The 18,044-nt window shown below is 37.7% G+C and overlaps 1 protein-coding gene across 3 annotated transcripts in view; it reads right to left on the bottom strand.

Annotated features, from left to right (window-relative positions):
- Positions 1-18,044, bottom strand: part of LOC149300836 (insulin-like growth factor 2 mRNA-binding protein 3-A) — a 38,009-nt gene that overhangs the window by 18,403 nt on the left and 1,562 nt on the right. For all 3 annotated transcript variants that reach the window (XM_089484734.1, XM_089484735.1, XM_089484736.1), the window contains exons 2-3: positions 17,766-17,826; positions 2,988-3,036 (exon numbers count right to left, since the gene is read on the bottom strand). In XM_089484734.1, the coding sequence (XP_089340860.1) occupies positions 2,988-3,036; positions 17,766-17,826 (110 nt within the window). The remainder of the gene's footprint in view (positions 1-2,987; positions 3,037-17,765; positions 17,827-18,044) is intronic.

Genomic DNA, 18,044 nt, shown 5'->3' with positions numbered 1-18,044 from the left:
CGACTATTTGCAATACTGCAAGACTTTCTTCAAATCCAGCGAGAATTAACGTATGCCTAGCAGGCCATTATGATTTCCAGATTAGGGCAAAATTTCATTGCTCTCGGATTGAAGTTAACGGCGAGGACTTCCGCTTCCCTATCGATATGACATTTGTACTTCTCCTTGATATAGAACAATTTACAGAAATTCGTGTCCAGCCCGAAAGAAAAGAAAAAAATTGCAGATTTCTGCAGGGTGTGAGATCCGGGAATTACAGATTTAGTTTTTGTTTTTTTTCTTTTTTAAATGCTTCCAACGGTAAGGCGTCAGCCGGTCCCCACTTGAAGCATACGACCGACATAGACAGACATTAGTATGTTATATATAGCCACACACACGTGTGCACGCGCTACAAACACACCCACCAAGTGCGAGTTTCACTTGGCTAGTTGCTGCAAACCACAAGCAGCCAATCGCAGGACAGATGAAGAGATAGGATCGCGCTGCTGTTATTCTGGCAAGAAGCCAGGTGTGCGTATAGAACACCAACAATACGAAATGCCCGCATTTAAAAAACAGCAGAACACTGCAGGATTTATAAGAGAAGAGAGCCGATACTGGGTATTGGGGGTCCGGCCAGTTATAGAAGAAAAAAAAAAAAAATACTAATAAACCACACACCCCAAAAAGTCATTAGCTTGAACATAGATCATTATCTCACGAGCACGTGTAAAATGCATTCTGTAGACGTCATATCTATTTGGGACACATTGTTATGTAGCTGAAACGTGTGCGATTTAACCATGAGTGAGCCAGTAGGAAAATGCAAAAGCCTCTGGCATACCACAAAAAAAAACACCCCAAAAAAACCAGAAAGTACCATAAGAGTTAAACCATTGTATGATTCAACTTCGGCCAAGATAAAGCCTGTTAATGTATCTTGGCACACGTGTGCTGCGGTGGCCTTCCGTAGTGATGATGTCACTGCTTCCGGGGACAGCGTGAGAGTAAGAAAGTGCGGGTCACGCTCTGCCAGGAACTCCGATCAAGGACTTACTCATTCGTCAAATGAGTCAGTCAGCAGACACAAGCACCTTCTTGCCAAAGGACGACCGAGCAACTCTGTTCCTCAGACACCGATCACCTGAATTTAAGACAGCCTGGCACATTGCTGCCAGCCTCTGTGAACATGCACAGCATGGCAGGCAGAATTAAGTTACATCGTAGGAGAGAATAAGCAAAGATCTCACACTCTGCCCTGCTAAGAGTCTTTTACAGAGTAATAAATTAAGTTTGGCGGTCACTAAATAGTGTACAGAAGTTTGGCAGGGATGACTCCTCTGCCTAATCCAGGGCATGTATCTAGCAGTAGCACGGCGTACATGTTATGAGAGTGGTTATCACGCAAATTATGCGTAGACCTGCATTACACTTTAATCCACTTTGACTTGCTTGTATTTGAAAATTCATTTAGGGGTCTGGAGTGTTTTTGTTGTTTTTTTTTTTTAAACAATTGCTTGCTCATTTCTTCTTAAGAAATATTGGATCATAACCAATGTCCATTTTTTTTTTCTTTGCAAGTGGCATAATCTTGAATTTCTCTTCATTTTGAATGACATCTGGATGATCATGAAATCCCGCCTTATAGGCCACCCACTAAGCCCAGGAGACACCATGTGTTACAATGGCAATAAAAGCCAGACTCACCGGAGACGACATGGCAACAATGAATTTGTGTAACCGGACCCTCAAATAGAATTACTTCAACAGTCTCATTTTTAGTATTGATGATCAACAGAACAGCGCCATGGTAATGGCTGTTTAATAAAACCTACTCTTCAACACACTGTAGAATACAAAACTCTGAACTCCCATCCACAAACCATCTAACAAAGTAAAAAATGGCGCACCAGAGGAAAGGGGATTTTTGGTAATCAGGAATCTATAGATCTATTCCATATCTACAGATAAAATGTAACAAGGTGCGGTAAAACATAACATAATTGGACATCACTATGGAAATAATGTGTCTCTAGGGAGAGGAAGTCGTCAGGCTTGTAGCCAGCAGGGTCATAATGAAAATAGAGTTTATTAAAGAATTCGCTTTTTTTTTTTTTCGTAAACACTTGCCATAAGTCAACATGTTAAACATTTCCTTAAGCTAGTTTAGACAATTGTTGGTAATAATAATAAATATCTTGACATTTTTTCTACCCTTGAGTGTCAGTCCTATCTATAATCAACGCTGGCCTTTTCACCAGCTTCCGTGATAACTCCAGCAGATGCACCAACGAACAAGAGTGGGTGGAAAACAGGATTTTCTCCTGTGTTTCCCTGGGGCTACTTTCCACCCAATTTTTTTTTTTTTTTTTTTTAAATAAGAGATGGGCATATTTTAATTGTCTGGCTCTAGTTCAAATACATTCACATTTTTAAAATATTGGCATTTTGCTAGCATCATAAACATTTTTACAAGTTTATGTTTTTATGTTTGAAACCCAATTTACTTCTCAGAGGTTCCATTTCAAATATATACAGAGGGGCTCTTGCATTAGTTCTACAAGATATAATTCCACTTTATATTTTAACGTTATGATGCAAACTTTTAAACACAGGGGATATTTGTTTCAAAAGAATGAACAGGTTTGGAAAACCAAGCTGAAGTTTTTATCGAGATGTCAATTCCTTGGGTTTTACATTAACACAAGTTTACTAATAAAGGTGATCTTTACTGGAATTGCTGAGCCAGATTACAACAAATTGTGCTTCATGCTTAATAAGAATTTTATTTTTATAGTTCTCCTGATAAATGTTCCTGTACCTTTATGTCCCACAAACCAAAAACATTTCCATCATTTTCTTGGCACCTCGACTCAAACTAGGACTAATTGTACTAAAGATACTGAACATGGGATTCATTTAATCCCCCATCAACCCATATACAAAAAAACCCAGAAAATGTAAAAAGGTAAATCATAATAATAATAGGGTAAGAAAGATCTTACCTCCCACTGCAGATGGGGTGGTATATTACGAATCTGTAGCTTCCGACTCCTGAAAATAAATAAAAAAACATTTAAGTAAGGCACACAAAAATTATAAACCAAGTACTACGCTTATGCGTTAAAATATTTGCACACAGATTCATTAGTGTAAAGAGTATCGGTGCTGCAGAAATTTAGAAAAGTGACTGGCTATGAGCTAACTAATCACATACAACTAATGTGGAATTCCAATCATTCCTGGTCTTCGAAGTTGAAATCATTCAATTAGCTCACTTTATTTCCAGGTCCTTTGTGCGGGGGGGGGGGGGGGGGGGGGTAAAAAAAAAAATAGGGATGTAGCTTGTGAAGGGGCGCCGTACCAAGAGACACATGGAATTCCAGACTCATAGCACAGAGGTTTAAAGTCCCTGCCCTGAGCTTTACAGCCAAACCTTTCTGGTGATGAGAAATTTGAACAGAATGAATGCAGGAGATGCCACACGATCCTTGGGATTCCCAGGAATGCGTATTTAAAGATATACAAATCCTACTGCTGACTTATAGAACGGCTGCACCAGAAAGGGGCTTTAAAAAAAATGCCTTCCAAGACACCCTTTAAATGAGAACATTAGGTGTCCACACTGACCTCAGCCAAAGAGTCTAAAAATATAATTTTTTCTTAAAACAAGACAGTTATTTGGAGAGTGGGAAAGCAGAGGCTAATGATCTATTCCGAAATGACACTGAACATCAGACATGTAATGTAGGGAGCCATCGTTTGCATTGTAGGGAAGGTCTGGCGAGAACACAAAAGCATTCTGTATACACGAGGATACAACAGACATTTATGAAACTGCTCATTGTAGGGCTACTCTACTAGTAAAAGTACTTTAAAGAGCCTTTTAAAAAAAAACAACCTTGAAAATGTATTATATAAGTATTTGTTATATATATATATATATAAAAAAAAAAGAAAAAACAAAAAAAAAAAAAACACCAGTGGTATCGATAGTTTGCCTATGTGAAATGTCATGGGGTTTTAGCACAAGTTGGCATCAGCACAGTTTCCTTTTCTTGGTTGTAGAACACGTATGTTACGGTCCCCCATAGATCCCGGTAACCGATGAAATAGCTGAACATATTAGGATGCCAAGTTAGTCATCCGCAAATACATCTGTTTACCACAACCAATATAAAGCAAAACGCAAGTTCTGGTAATAGAGGGCAAATAACGCCTTCAGCATTGTCCATTCGCTATAATAATCCTTTTCTCCACACATAGGCTCTAATAGACAAGTATATCACATGAGATGCATTGTATAAAATTATTACACATGCTTACAAACTCATACGTCTTGCTATTACTTTCTATATAATACTACACGCACACAGTAAGAGCTTCATGGAGAAACAAAGCCAAGATTGTAAACGTGAACAGAGCAGGGCCTTCTCCTAATCGCGATTTTAACGTTCATCCTTTTGCATTCTGACAGGAACCTGTAGCTATGCTATCTGCGTCTCTACAAATAAAATGTAATAGCTACTGTCAGGATTAACTTCAGTCATAAAAGGGATCACTTCTGGGTTTGTCATTAAAAGGTTAAAGCTTAGGTATCTTTATTTATATATTTTATTTTTTTCAGGCTTAAGGGTCCAGTCCAAACAATTTTGGGTATGTTGGATTTTATATTGGTATTTAGTTGGAGCAAAGCGTTCAATGTCCTGGTCAAAAAAAAAAAAAAAAAAGTTAAATCCTCTCACAGCGCCAAAACAGGCATTAAAAGCAGCCATCTTTTTTGGATCCCTCTTTCAGTGTTACAGAACATTAGAGTCTCTGCTCATGACAAACACACCTATACATAAAAAGATACAGTGGAATGGGAAATATTTTCACATATAGGTAGTTAAAAACAAAAAACTCAAAAGGGGTTTCTTACAAAATGGCTGCCAAACCATCTGCTCCACCCAAGACATTCTTGGAATGGACTTTACAAAGCTGTCAAATTTGCAGGGTTCAATAGGCATTCTTTTTTCCCCAGTCAGGAATAAAAATGCAACGCCAACAATTTGTTAAAGGATAAAAAAAAAAAAAATTAATTCAGCTTTAACGGAATCTAAGTAAATTACCCTAATCACGTGGGGGAAAAGTAAATCACTTAATGCTTTTTTTTTTTTTCTTCTTCTTCTTCTCCTCCTCGACCAAAATATAAGAGGACTATCCAGAAAAAGAATCTGGTGCAGAGCTTGATAAGCAAAGACCACTTTTTAAACTTGGCACCATATCCCTTCTGTACACATAACCCAGACAGCCTCGCTGCCCCCTCCATCTTTGCCTTTAATGAAGTCCGATGCTACACTTCTGATTAAACATGAATGGGGACGTTTTTTTATATTCTATTATAAAAAAAAAAAAAAATAGGCTTTAATATAAAATATATATATTAAAGCCTGTGTATGAAATGTGGTTCAGGCTATTCAGTGCACACATTAAATGAACCTCATGTATGCACGCATGCATAAAATATATTAAAGTAAAATCTTAAGCTAACAATTTTATTTAAAAAAAAAAAAGCGCTTTTTAACAGGCATTTGCAGCTCATGGCACAATGGTAATTTAAACGATCTAAGACCTGATTAACACCACTACCTGATAATATCAGATGGCTTCTAAGGATTACTGGTTAGCATTAACTAAGTAGATGCTGCCCGATATCCAGTTTTTTTTCTTTTAGCCCTGGGTACACGAAGCCACATAGCTTGTTAGCCTTTTCTTCTCTTTTTTAAACTACCCCCCCCCAAAAAAAAAAGGTTACTACATAACCCATAATGAAAGTCTGAGGTTACACAAATTACATTTACGACAGAGCGTGTAACATGCACACCCATGTTTAATAAGACAATCAAGCAATTATATACAGCACAGGATATTTAAAAAAATAAAGGTTAAATTACTGACGGCCATTTGAGCCACAGCAAGTTTGAAAGCCTCAGAATAAAACTCTTGTTTATAGTTCAAGCTAACCAGACCCAGGCTGATATGCCTTTGATACGGATGAAATTGGAATAGAACACAGAATGGGAATCTATAGAGGTAGCCTAGAACATTGCGTCCAACACAGATAATACAATATCTCTGCTCCAAAATAAAAAAAAGTTTTACAAAAGAGTCCAAGAAATATCTTTGAAGACAAGATATCTGAATGCTTCATCTGCACAAGAACCCACAAATAAGGAACCCCCACCAAGATCTTATTCACCTTCATAGCCAGCGTTATCGCACCTGTCAATTTCCATAAATGTGCAATCTTTTTTTTTTTTTTTACAACCCTTATCTGTATCATGGAAAGAAAAGGACGTAAGCTATTGAGCTGCTCAAGAGAAAGATGCAACGCAACCAGTACGTTGTCCAATGGGAGGGGGGGGGGGGAAGGGTCCCCCTTTATGGGACATCTAAATATGAATTTTCCCAACAACCCTAAGGCAGACTTAATGCTGGGGAGATATTGTAATGACTGATCAAATGGATTATGAACTTTGCTCTGGACCAAGTTGCTGTATTTTAATTAGCATAAAGAAGAAAACATCACAAACCACAGAAAGAATTCTATAATACACATCATATGCACACGCGGTACTTCAAATCAGAGCTACTCGTTACTAGACACCATTCTTGGATTCTAAGCCTTGCAAACACCAAGTCAAGGTTACCAGACAATGTTACTTTGTCTGCTACATCTTACGGGAGGAAAAGAAAATAGATAGATATACTATATCTGCAAATAAAAAACATGTGACCACTCTAAGGACAGTAAGGGCCAAGGAAATTATGTAAAAACATGTTCTATTACCAATAAGCCAAGATGTGCTGAAGGGTTCCTACAGTCCATTGATTTCTATGACATTGTTTTGTATACTTAGATTTCTCTTTAAATGCCCAAATAGAGTAATTAATGTTCTTTACACTTTACTGACAACGATGTTTTGGTAATTTTAGCTTCGTTGCAGATTTAGTAGCTGAACATGGCACACAATTTTCCTCGCAAACCTCTGGCTTTTATCACAAAAATGTGAATATTGGAATTTATTTTGTTAGTGGCAGTCAAGCTTATGGCTTTTAGACTTATAGATCTATACAGACATACACACACACTAATATATATATATATATATATATATATATATATATATATATATATATATATATATGTGTGTGTGAGCAGACAAGTATTGTGTAATGCACATATCAAAAGGAATACACATATGCATCCAGCTATACACTGCAAACAATATGTTTGTCAATCCACCATTCTACAAGCCTCTCTCATGTCTTCATAAGAATTAACTTCACATTCTAACACATTTGAACAGTCTGGGTAACTCTTGCCTAAAGTTACTACTGAAACAAAGCCTTTCGAGACATTGTTCTTGTCTAGGTCCACACTGGACGGTATTTAAGGGACCCTGTAAAGCCTTCCCACTCTAGTAAGGTCTATTCCCTCACTTCCGGCTGCTCATCTTCAAGGTATTAACAAGTACCTGCTTTCCGTTTTTATTTGACACAGCATTTGCAAGTGAAAAAAAGGAAGTATATTCATATTAAAACACAATATTGACAACATCGTTCCTATAGATCAAACACTGATCAAATGAAATAAAGGCCATTAGTTTATAATAAAATTAAAAACATGGCGCAGAATGAACAAAGTCCTCATCGAGTAAGAAAATGGTGTAAGAATGAAGTAGGTCCTCAAAAAGGACCTTCTGGAACCATACAAATAAATCAAACAAATTATGCGTAGTAAGGCACCTTTTTTTTTTTTTTAAGCAGGCTTACTCCAAACTGAACAAAGACTCCCCGTTTCCTATGAATGGACATGTCGCACCCTCCTCATTCCAACGATCGTTACAAACCCACGTATACACTACAATCATGTGCATGTCAACTTCCTTTACATTATACATCAGGATGCTGAATTTCCCCTTCGATCCCCTCCCCCACCCCAGAGAGCTATATAATCCTGCCCATTTGGAAGTGCAGCAGCTTACGTTGCCTTGGGAACGGTGGGGCCCAATTTATAAGATCAATGGTTTGGTAGCAATGCAAAGCGAACATGGTCAGCAAAATAGGGGGGGGGGGGGGGGTGACCAATGCCATATACATTCCCTCCATTGGGCTAAGAATGCTTTGTGTAAAGCTTACTCTGCATTTACCAAGCATGCAGTCCATATGGGGAATCAAAACATACAATAAAAACCAACATTAACCAGATCCCAGAATTCACGCTACATGTATGCAGTCAATATTAGAGAGGATATAATTTAATAAATGTATCCATTAAGGTGTTTACCCAGTGGCAAATTAAAAATTGTTCCATGATCAACAAGGTATTTTTTTAACCTTTCGTATTTAACGAACCTTCTAAATGAAGCTAAGCAGCACCATAGCCAAAGGCTAAGCAACAAATCTAAATCAATATCTTGACGCCTTAAAGTTTTTCTATTGCACCCATCATCCTCAGGCAGCAACAGCCATACCATGACCACAGTAGCTACAGATTAGAAACCATACTCAGGCGTCTACCAGAAAGCGGTCAAAGTGGGAACCATGTGTAAACATAGCTACTGCGGCTCATTTATCACAAAACCTGACGTCCCCACTTAAATATATCCTTGAAATCCCTGCAGGACGGCGCTTGTGATGTATACCCCCACTATGAAAAATAATATTCCAAAATCGCTCTGTTTATGGGCAGAGTCTATGGTAACATTTCACAGTGGAAACCTTGTTATGGAATGAAGGCAGAGTGAGGGAAAGCCACAAACGAGGTAGGATCAGACTTCATAACGGAAGGTCACTGTGGATTCTATATAGGAGCAGTTTCTCTAGGGTAAAAACAATGACATCTTGTGAGCTTGGACCAGGCTAAGAAACGTTTCATGGGGAAGGTAGAGAAACAGATTTTTATGCTCTTGTACTGGATTGTATGCCTTTCTTCTCTTTTTGAGTCTACTAGGGATAGCCAAGACATTTACAAAACCTTGTCAACCATAAAAAAAAAAAAAAAAAAAAAAAAAAAAAGAAGGGATAGATAAATTGAAATTTGTTACCACTATTAATCGATTACTCTCCGGAATGGCAGATATGCACTAACCAAGTACATATTTTGCCAGTTGAATTGGTTCAGTTCCCATTCAATCTGATCCTTTATGTTTCTTCTGAATTTACAGGTTTAAAAATAAATTTAGAATTACTAAACCGTCGGGGGGGGGGGGGAATTCAAAATATAAAATAAAAATGGCCAATTGTAATTACAAAAAGCAAACAAAAAACCTACAAGGGTGAGGTGATTTTTGCAAAAACATTAACAGGCTACCATCAAACATTCCCTGCAGTAAGTAAATTTAACGCCTTTATTAAAAAGACTATTTGCTTACATAATATTGCAGAATCTCAGTTTCTCTTTACTGCTGCTGAAAAATGTGTGCCGGGCAATCCTGCCATGCCGGTTTGCAAGGATACGTTTAAAGGGACAGTAATTCATTCGAAGTAGCCAACATCGATCAGGAGAAGGCATCATTTACTCAAAAAAAAAAAAAAAAAAAAAAAGTCTTCTTTCCTGTAATTCCTCCAATTATCCCTTTTGTAGGCGTAGCACAAAAGGCTTATTAAACAGCGTAAACGGCTTTGTCACAAAAACATTTAAAAAAAACACTTAGTTCTTGTTCCAGAATTGAAAATCTAGTACTATGTAGCAGAGTTACATTTGGGCAACGCAATTACAGAACAGCAATGAATAAGATGTATTTAAGCATTAAATAGAACATAAAAAGCAAAGTAAAATATTTGCTGCCTGCAAATACATACGTGTAATTATATTATATTAGTACTATAAAAGAGTTGGGAAAGTAATTCTGCAAAAGTCTGCAGTTCAATCGCTCCGATTAGGTCCCGAGATACAGATTACACACCATGAACTATCTTTGGATCTACACTAGCGTGACAGTTAAGATAAGAAAAGAAACCTCCGAACTACGTAGGGTTTGCTTGATACCGGACCGGGCTGAGATTCCAAGACATTAATAAATGCCTTCGCATATACATTCTTGTTAACACAGAAGTTAACCATCTTCTAACGCATGTTAACAAATGTAAACAACCACAATTACACAGAAAGATGCGTTGCTTTTCGTGGCAACATACTCTGAGTAGAACATTTCCACACACAAACAAAAAAATAAAGAATTGGGAACTCTCCTACCAGTGAGCTTCTCCTTCAAAATGTGTCCGGGCAGGCAGGTTTAATACATACATTGAGATGGAAATTCTCATTAAAGATGCATTAATATTTTTGCTTTAAAGTGAATTAGAAGTAGAACATTTTGAAAAAAAAAAAATAAATTAAAAACAAAACAGGAGCTCGGCACCTGTTACTTATCACATTCTGTTCATGCATCAAATTAAAGTCACGAAGAACAGCAGGTTCCTCATTTTCATAGGGTCATGAACTGGTACCAAGCTGAATGCCCAGTCGAGGAACCCCTAATAGTTCGTATGAACCCACACTAAATCATGTGTTTCGAAAGGTATTAGGGGATAATTGTAAATTTCCTCAGTTTGTAATTTAATTTAAGATAGTTATGTGTCCTTCACATTTAACACACGGGACCCATCAGAAGCATTTACATAGGCCATGTGCTAAACTGTTCCAGTGTTGTCATGGTGACGTGCAATGCGGCACCACTGCTAACCCAAGCTACCAACAGCAAAATAAAGCATTCTGCAATATGTAACAAACGAGCTTTCACTTTCTGTGTAGATTTACACAAACCTTCAACATGTTGATCTCCTCAGAGCCAAGAGGCTACTCAATGCATCGCCAAGTTCTTACCCTCTAGTCTCAAGTCTCTAAACCACTTTTGTTTTTTCCCAACAGGCGATACAATACCAAATAGACTCGCTAAACCATCAGAAGAACGTGCAACCTTTGAGCTTTACTCCAAGGGCAGGGAGGCAGTATCCAATCGCGTGTTTACAAGCTGCAACACTCCGACTTTCCCATAGCTTGAACCATCCATATAAAAGGAATCCATATTACTATTATAGTTTGTGGGCCGCTGATGTGTATTAAAGAAAGATGGTTGGACTGTCTTGATGCTACCATTTCTCACACCCAATACCATGTGACGTTGTAATGAGACCGGATTCTATGGGATTACTTGTTGGGAAGGTCAGCAAGTGTTTTTGTTTTTTTTTTAATGTTTTTTAGTATTTGCTAGACAATTACCTAGAAGATACTTCCAATGGAACAAAATCCTGCCTCAGACAGCAAGGTGTATTCATTAGTCAGGGAGTCCATAGGAAATAACATCTTTATCTCCCTGAACTCACTCCACATTGTGAAAAGCCAACGGCAAAGGGGCTTTTCCCGCAAGAAATGATGAACTGGCCCTGTAAAATGCATAGTTAAGATTTCTTGAACACCAATTTAAGTAATCATTATGCAGGACGAACTCTGCATTCTTACAAGAGAAGCTCACTGGGGTTGGTTTTTTCCATACTGAATAGATAAGAGGAGTTCTTTTGCGTGTCTGCGAATACACCTCTAAAAAGGGAACAAACATGAGGTCACATGTACCAAACCTCCTCCTGTTGCATTTCTTTTCTACATTGTTAACTGGATAAAAACGTATGCATATAAAGTATAAAAATCTAAAGTTTTTGTAGTCAGATTTGCTGTTCCTTTTCGTCCACCTGTCCTACAAAATTTTGGACAACTTGGCAACCAACAGCAATAACTTTCGACATACACGCAGATACTTGCAGTCGTGTGACAAACTATTTTACGTAAGGATTCAACATTCTGTAGTGACAGGGATGCCTTTTTACATAAAGCTATTCAGCAGAAATCAGAGCAAGCCGTCCAATTCATTTCAGAAGGTCCAATGGCATACCTTAGACCGAGTCAGGACCCGGTCACAGATAATAATGGAGACCGTCTACGGTGGATCTGTCACTTTACCCCAGTTTTACAGTGCAACACAGTAAATAAAGGAGTGCTTACATTTTCAGAAAACCAGATTAGAAATCTCTCGTGTGTTTACAAGGAGATTCACTAATTTTCCTGTTCTCATACCTGTATGACATTCACACAGGTTCTGAGAACACCAAGTTAGGATGTTTGTAATCATAACCCAAACCCAGTAGTACCTTGCAGTAAACAAGAGAATGGCTCAGACAAACTAACACGAGCAAAACATATCATTGTACAAGAAGGGCTTCAATAAAAGTAGAGTCTATTCACTAAACACAGAATTGGCAGGAATGTTTGGAGTAGAGCTTAGTTTCAACTCGCACACTCAACTATTCATTACTAAGGGCCAAGAACAAGGCGGCTCTTTAAGCTAGAATGGCTGAGCTGGCCCTACATTATTTAACTGGCGAGGGGACTATGAAGAATCCTGCCGATTTAACAATACTTTGCACAGGGCCAGCCATGCTTTTACTTTAGAAATTCACTGGGATTGGCCCTTCTTAATGTATAGTAAAATTAAGCCACAGCTTTCCATTAATATTGAATAAACCAACGCCATGAAATAACATCCATGAACAACTGCACCCTCAAGGTCTGCAGATAAAGGGAATTTTAATGGAACAAAAAGATTGTCAATGCTATTGTACATTACCGTATACAGCATTGTTTTTATGCTCAAGGAAATTCTCTCTCCATGGAACTTCCCTGATAATCTTCCAACCTAACTCTTCCACGGTTTCTGTATATATGCATAAACATTTGGAAAAACTTACATTGCCTTATGAAGAGGAAACATTGATTCCTTCGGCAGTACTACAATCTGTAGGAGGGATGCAAACAATATGGGCACCTGCGTCCTTACCAGAGAGGAAAGTTAATATTAAATATTAACCCGTCAAATCCTTCAACCACAATATTTACTGGAATCACATTTTGTTTCTAGTCACAAGAAAAGAAAAATAGAACCCACCTCCCAGCACACTTAACTAAACTTTCAAATAACCATGAAGGAGCCCAAGCTCATTTGTGACACAAAGAGCAACATTGTTTCTATTTTCTTCATACATTCACACAAAGCATAAACATATTGTCAGTAAGTAGTCACCACTAGCTGTAGCGGTCACCAGTATAGTATGCTTTGATGTTTAAAGTCAAGTTTATTTTTTTGGGTTTTATTATTATTTTGGACACGCGGGTTTATTCTCCAAAAGCGTTACGTTGACAGGACAGTTTGCTGGAGCTGAGTTTCATCTGTCTTACTGCACTATACATTTTGAATGTCCAACATCAGCAAGCTTCTGATGCTGGAAGACCTCAGGCTTGGAGGACAAAAAGGCCAGGTTCACCTAGGCTAGACAACGAGACTACAGATCACATCATTGTAAGCAAAGCAACATTAGCCCCTGATCCTAAAAGACTTCAGCTATCCAAACAGAACTGTTAAAAAGACATCAAATCCACTCATATCAATAGGCGAACTCGACAGACATTTCAGTCAAACCCTCACTTTACAGTCACCATAAACATAACAGAATGCAAGGTTTATTTACTTTTCCCTAACATTTAAAAACCAAAAAAAACTTTATAATCATAGATTTTTCAGGTAATAACTATTTTGCCCTCTCTACGCAGCCCATTACTTCAACTGTAAAGAATCAAACCTTAACTGGTCCTTGGTCTTGACTTCAGGATAGGCGCATGCAGCGAGTTACTTTAAAAATGCATTAGCCTCTACATCTGCTGTTTGGAGAATGTTCCACTTATCTACCAACCTCCCAATACATTAACACTTCCTTACATTACATCCAAACCTCTGACCTCGTCCCAACATTTCCCTCTTGTACTTTTTAAAATCCCTTTACGTATATAAACCTTTCTATAATATCCCCTCTCACATCATGCCTCCAAGCTCTGTAGAATATCTATACCCTTCCAGAGACGGGGCCTCCAGAAATGTACACAATACTTTAAGGGAAGCCTGTCGAGATCTCTGTAAAATGGCATAACAGCCTCATCTCTCTCCAAATGGGCTGCTCAAGTCAGATCAGTGTAACCTCAGTTCTGACAACAAATTGGGAAGAAAGGGTGAACATAGCACGCAAGTAAATCGAGATGTTCAGCACCCTTTCTCTGATCATACACACAACCCACCTGCCTGCCTAAAGGCTGGCTTAAGGAAATACATAGGAAGCGGTCATTAAGTAATCAAGTAAACATCCATTTTTAGCCCAAAAATTGATAGTTTATCCTGAGCAAAGACAATAAGACAGAATGATGATTTATAATATATATATATATTGTGCAAACTGAAGAACTCGTCTACTCATATACATAAAAAGGGACAATTCAACCAAACAGTACCCTTCAGTGTAGACAACCCTACTGGGCAAGTAGATGATGATAAACATATAGAATACGTTTTTGTTAAACTTATAGAATAGCTTAATACAATTGGTTGAGCTGACCTGTTTTAATTACACAAATAAGTAGCATGAAGTTGCAATAAGTTAGAATGCTAACAAATGCACACTGCCATGATAACGGAACAAACAAGGAATTTTGTATGAGCTAAATTGTACAAGCAGGAGGCTATGAACGTCAATGTTTACACACATTATATACGGCCTTATAGACACACAAAGTTATAGATACCTATCTTTCGGTATCAATAGATACACACACGGCAAAACTCGCTTCCTGTAAGTGTAAAACCTTTAAATACAATATCTAAAAAGAGTTAAAGTATATGTAGATCGCCAGCTCTAGCAAGCAAGCCCTGGAACACCTTTATGTATAGATTTGTTTCAATGTCCCATTTACACGCAACAAAACACTGCGTAGCCCTGAGACCTGCTGGAGCTACGTAAACAGACACATTAAACAGCGCAAAATTATAAATTAAATGCTTTTTTAATAGACATTTAAAAGGCAAGAGAAAGGGGGGTGGGGACTGGTAGAATCTGACCACAATCAAGCGTTTTTGTGCAATACACACACACGCTCATATACCGTATATATTATGAACACAATTCTAAAAGTTTACAAACTACCAACAAATAAAATGGGCAGCTTTTAAAATTGTCACACACACGATATGTGAACAAGTGTGAAGTGAAACAAGATTTGAGAAGCTTATCGATGACTAAGCAATGCATCACTTCATTTGGTAGGGAAATTATGTCTGAAATGGTTCTTTAGCGTGATCATAAATACGCGGTATAAATGATACAAACTTAAATCCATATATATAGTATTTTAAAATGTGTAAATCTTTACGAGTAACTAAGAAATACGAGAATTCAATAAGGTCCATAATGTCTAACGCTGAGCAGGAAACTGAAATATTACGCTGGACTACAACTGCCTTCCATGACTCATTAAGGCCTAAACATCTGAAGAAGGGGGGGGGGGGCTGCATTCCTATGGCATTCTCTGGAGACTTCAGTAGTGTAATCAGGAACCAACATTGGGCTGCAGCCATGTTCCCCTACTCTCCCTTCCCCCACGCAGACTCTACTCTCCAGTAACAGCCCTCTCTGTGACAATGCCGCTTAATGGCTTCTGCAGCACCATATTCCCAACCTGCTTTCCCAGCAGGTAGAAAAGGTCACGCCAGCAATGTGGGAGTCTCCACCTCGGATTTCCAAAGCCCCAATATGGGTTGGAATGCAGTGACTAAGGGGCCCAAGAATTCTGCATTTGAATAACAAATTAAGCACACTGGAAGGCGATTGGTTGTCTGGATTCAGCACAACTTTAAGGCAAACCTAACTGACACCACCTCTTGACCTTCCCATAGTGAAGAGGATATTGATTGCCATTTCCAACCCCCACCCCCACAATGCACAGCTTCTTAAGGAATCGGCCTAAAGAGGGATGGGGGTATACATAGATTCACTGATCGAAAGGAACCCAAAAGTTAGATGCTCAGCCTCGTAAATGACAACAGGACTTTATAACCCAAAACACAAAGAAAATGATCAAAGACGAATAATAAAAACAGAAGATGCCAGCTGAAAAAAAGGTCCCATTGAAAAAAAATGAACACTGCAGCCGAGTGGGTGGGCTGCACATTTACCCAATAAATGACTGCCTACTTCCCATACCTTACTTAACCCCACCAGCACACAAGAGGTTAATATCCATATGGAACCATGAAACATATAAAGAATTCATCTCCTCCCCCAATAGCAGAGAGGGGGCAGGGGGACCACCCAGTCCTAAAGAATGCGTCACCTAAAAAAAAAAAAAAATCCCAATTCATGGATTTCACTTGAATGAGTGTTAAAGTAAAACTGTCTTGTTACAAAACCTATCAAAGGGCAAGCAGGCAATAAAGACACATTCATATTATAAATGAGCGTGCCTTTAATAACACTAAGTCCTCATTTTAAACGCACTGCTAAAAATACCAGCCGTAGCTTCTTTAACACACTGAAGGTTTTTATTGTGTATTTAAAGAGAACCTATGCTTTTATTTGCCACTTATACAGAACACGTGGCTATTAATACACACCCTTGAAAAATAGAATTGTTAACCAATTAGGGCATTATGGTTTTTTCTTATTTTGTTTTCTCCTTTGAACTAAAATTGCTATTTTATTATCTCTCTCTCTCTCTATATAGCCCTCTTTTGTAAAATGTAAATATATACATACACAAAGCACCAATATCAATACAAACACTGATCCAATGCCAATATAGCAATTATTAAAAACTTTCCCCTAAGCCGATCTATTTTTAAGACATACTAAAAACTTTCTAGAAAAGGAAATTAATAAAAAATAAATACCATTTAATGTCAGATTCACATTATAACTGTGTTCGCCAATAATATAAAGATAATTCTAATTAGAAAAGGAATGCGCCAGAGGATTATTTAGGGGAACAAATATAAAAAAATAAATAGTAAAGGGAAAAAAAAAAGCAAAGAAGAGTTCCCCAATTGGGCCTCAAAATGGCAGCAAGTTACGCATGAGGCCCTGTGCATAGCAAAAACAGGCCACAGAGAAACAACATTCACAGCATGGGGGAGTAGAAGAGGCGGCTAAAAGAAAAAAAAAAAAAAAAAACTATTTATCAGCTTCTGGGGGTGTAACTGCAATGCATTTTTTTTTGAAGTGCAAAAATACACATTTGCATATAAAAGTGATCACTCATTTGCATTCAAATGTCTGGCTTGAATAAAAAATAAAAAAAAAAAAATACCTAGAACATATACCATATTTTCTACATACGACATCAGTATACAGGAGTTATATATGTATTTACAGATATAGATATACATATATATGATATATGACATATGTATACCCAGTGCAGAAAAGAGGCTGATAAACATACATTCCAAATGCATATATAGAGAAGACTGAACAGGTCACATGTTTGACCTTTAACCCACATGGGGTGGCGATCCATTGTTAAGAGCGGTTTCACAAATGTAACAAGAATAACGCAACATTATTTATGCCCTAACGTGCATCATACATGTGTGCAGATACTTAAAGATGTATAACTTAATAAATGATATGTTCTCGAATTCTCATTTGAACACAAAGCTATATTTTCATCTTTCTCAACATGATGTGTTGATGAATATGAAAAAAAAAATGATAGGTTAATTCCTCAGTTACTGACTTTTTAACTGAATCAAAAAAAATGCACATTTAAGGGTTTTTTTTAATTATTTTTATATCTGTAAATGGTGGTAACCTGGTGACATTAAGTGAAATCGCACTCCACCTTCACAATTAAACATCGGATTTACCTTTGCCTTTTAGGCACTGAGTGTTCAACTTCTATTACTTTGCCATGCAGTTCAACCTTCCCTGCAGAGAATAAAAAGGGATAAGTAGTTAGTATAACAGGTTATACGATAGTTACCCCCTCCCCATACATCCAATAAGGTGGGGAGGAAAAAAGCAAATAAGGCTGAGAGATGCAACATGTTACCATTATAAGAGGGTGTAACTACATTTTGCTTCTGATCTATAGATTGAGTTATGTATCAATCCCCATTAGACACCCGTATATGCGAGTTACGGAC

Source organism: Sceloporus occidentalis, unplaced genomic scaffold, assembly GCF_023333645.1.
Source record: "Sceloporus occidentalis isolate IW3139 unplaced genomic scaffold, rSceOcc1.0.p SCAF_23, whole genome shotgun sequence".
NCBI lineage: Eukaryota > Metazoa > Chordata > Lepidosauria > Squamata > Phrynosomatidae > Sceloporus > Sceloporus occidentalis.
The sequence above is the reverse complement of the archived record's forward strand: the minus strand, read 5'-3'. Positions and strand labels throughout refer to the sequence as shown.